Below are 1959 nucleotides of genomic sequence, written 5' to 3' on the forward strand. Positions count from 1 at the left end.
ATCACATGGTATTCAACATTAACACAGATAAGGCAAGGAGGAAGAGAGAAAAAACAACAACAACATATGTACACCACCACTCATACCATAAACCAAAGTAATATGAAGGGGGAGGGGGGGGGTAGAGTTCCAGACCAGCTGGGAGAAAGAAGACATTCTTTTGTTTGAATAAAATAGATACACAAAATATATCTATCATCGGACGGGACCTTCATCGAAATGTAGTTTTAAATTCATGTGTCTTTAATAGCGGCTAAGTTCTGGGAATTTTAATGTTTTACATTTTGTAGGACATGAATCGGTTCTGAATATAATCATTAGTTGCATCCTGAAGTGAGTTTCCCCTACACTGACACTGTGATTGTGAATAATTGACAAAGGGCGTTTCATGAGTTTAAGGCAACGTGTAGGAACCTTCACAGGCACAGAGAGAGCAGAGAGTTGCTTCCAACCCGCTGCTGCAACAGTCACTCACACGTAGTAAGAGCAAAGAAATCTGGATCAGAAAGGGTTTTATTGCTACAATAAGGACACTCATGTGGTATGTGCCTTGGTGAATGGTACATACATAAAAACCCTATTAAACATTAATATGAAATAAACAATAAATACAGAAAAACAAATATATGCATACAAAGTAAGAAAAGTATCCACTATTCTAACACATTAACAGGATAATTGCTAAACAACGTCATAACCTGCAGCCATCTGTTGAACACTATCTCTTTATCTAACTTTATCTCAACATAAAAAAACCTGATGACATCAACCGAGTCGTTTTTTTACTACAGGCCTGATGTGATGCAGTAATATTTTGTCCATCCTTGTGTTTTCCACTAATGACCACCAGATGTCCCTAAACACATGGTAGCAGCACTGAAGATGACTTCTGTGAAGTAGTGTAGTATATGGACATGTGTCATGGTAGTAAATCCAGTATGGAAAGACAAAGGGGGCTTTCCTGCTATTTAGACAGAGTCATAGGCGATGATTTCAGGGGGGATGCAGGGCATATGTCCTCCCCCCCCCAATATTTGGAAGAGGTAGTTTTGTCCCCCCTATGAAATATAAAAAATAACCCACTAGCCAAGAGTTAAAAATAACCAATAATGGGGCTCAAAAATAATGTATCAGGGTTGCCTTTCTCCATAAGTTGAATATGTCTCAAATTTATTACAGTTTGAGGAAAAAAAAAACGAATATTCAAATCCCAAAATACTTACCCAACAAAGCAATATTTGTATAGTTGGATCCAGCCCTACTTCTTACCAGTAAATTTACGGAAAGGAGAAACGATTTCATTGAAGTGTGGGGAGGACCCCCCCCCCCGGTTATAATGTGTCCTTCCCAATGTTAAAACATTACTCCGTCAGACAGAATTTGACCGCTGTGGTCTCACCAAAGAGCTTACTTTGAACAGTTTTTTATTGTTTTTTTTCTACACTTTTTTTCTGACATTTTGAAATCTGCTGAATAAATAGCTATACCATTGTTCTTTATCCTGTCTCCCCCCCCCCTCAGGTGACCCATTTTTGCCTGCCACAGCTGCTGCCACTGCTCAAACACTCCATGTCCTACCTACATGAGATTTTTGAGTTCTACGAGGAGATTCTGACATGCCGCTACCCTTATTCCTGCTTCAAGACTGTGTTTGTGGACGAGGCCTATGTACAGCTGTCTTCCTATGCTTCAATGAGTATTTTCAGGTAAGCACGAAACCGAGTGAGTGCATGATTCTCTGTCTTTTCTGGTGAGATTAGAGTTGCGCCTGATCTGTGTCCCATACATACTAGTCTCGCATTGCCAGAACTTCCTCCACACCGCTGCTTGTTGTATTGCACATTGCTGTAGCTCCTCTTTTCAACCTGTGTGTTGAGCTCTCTGTTTTAGCTATAGAGTGAGGCATCTCAAGGACTACTAGCCAGTCAGAATCAGAGTATGAGGGCGTGCCCTGACAGT

General features: G+C 40.4%; 1 protein-coding gene across 1 annotated transcript in view; it reads left to right on the forward strand.

Annotated features, from left to right (window-relative positions):
- taf2 (TAF2 RNA polymerase II, TATA box binding protein (TBP)-associated factor) overlaps positions 1 to 1959 on the forward strand; it is a 28472-nt gene that overhangs the window by 5319 nt on the left and 21194 nt on the right. The window contains exon 7 of the mRNA XM_032517941.1: positions 1522 to 1706. Within this exon, the coding sequence (XP_032373832.1) occupies positions 1522 to 1706 (185 nt within the window). The remainder of the gene's footprint in view (positions 1 to 1521; positions 1707 to 1959) is intronic.

This window comes from Etheostoma spectabile, chromosome 6 (assembly GCF_008692095.1).
Source record: "Etheostoma spectabile isolate EspeVRDwgs_2016 chromosome 6, UIUC_Espe_1.0, whole genome shotgun sequence".
Lineage (NCBI taxonomy): Eukaryota > Metazoa > Chordata > Actinopteri > Perciformes > Percidae > Etheostoma > Etheostoma spectabile.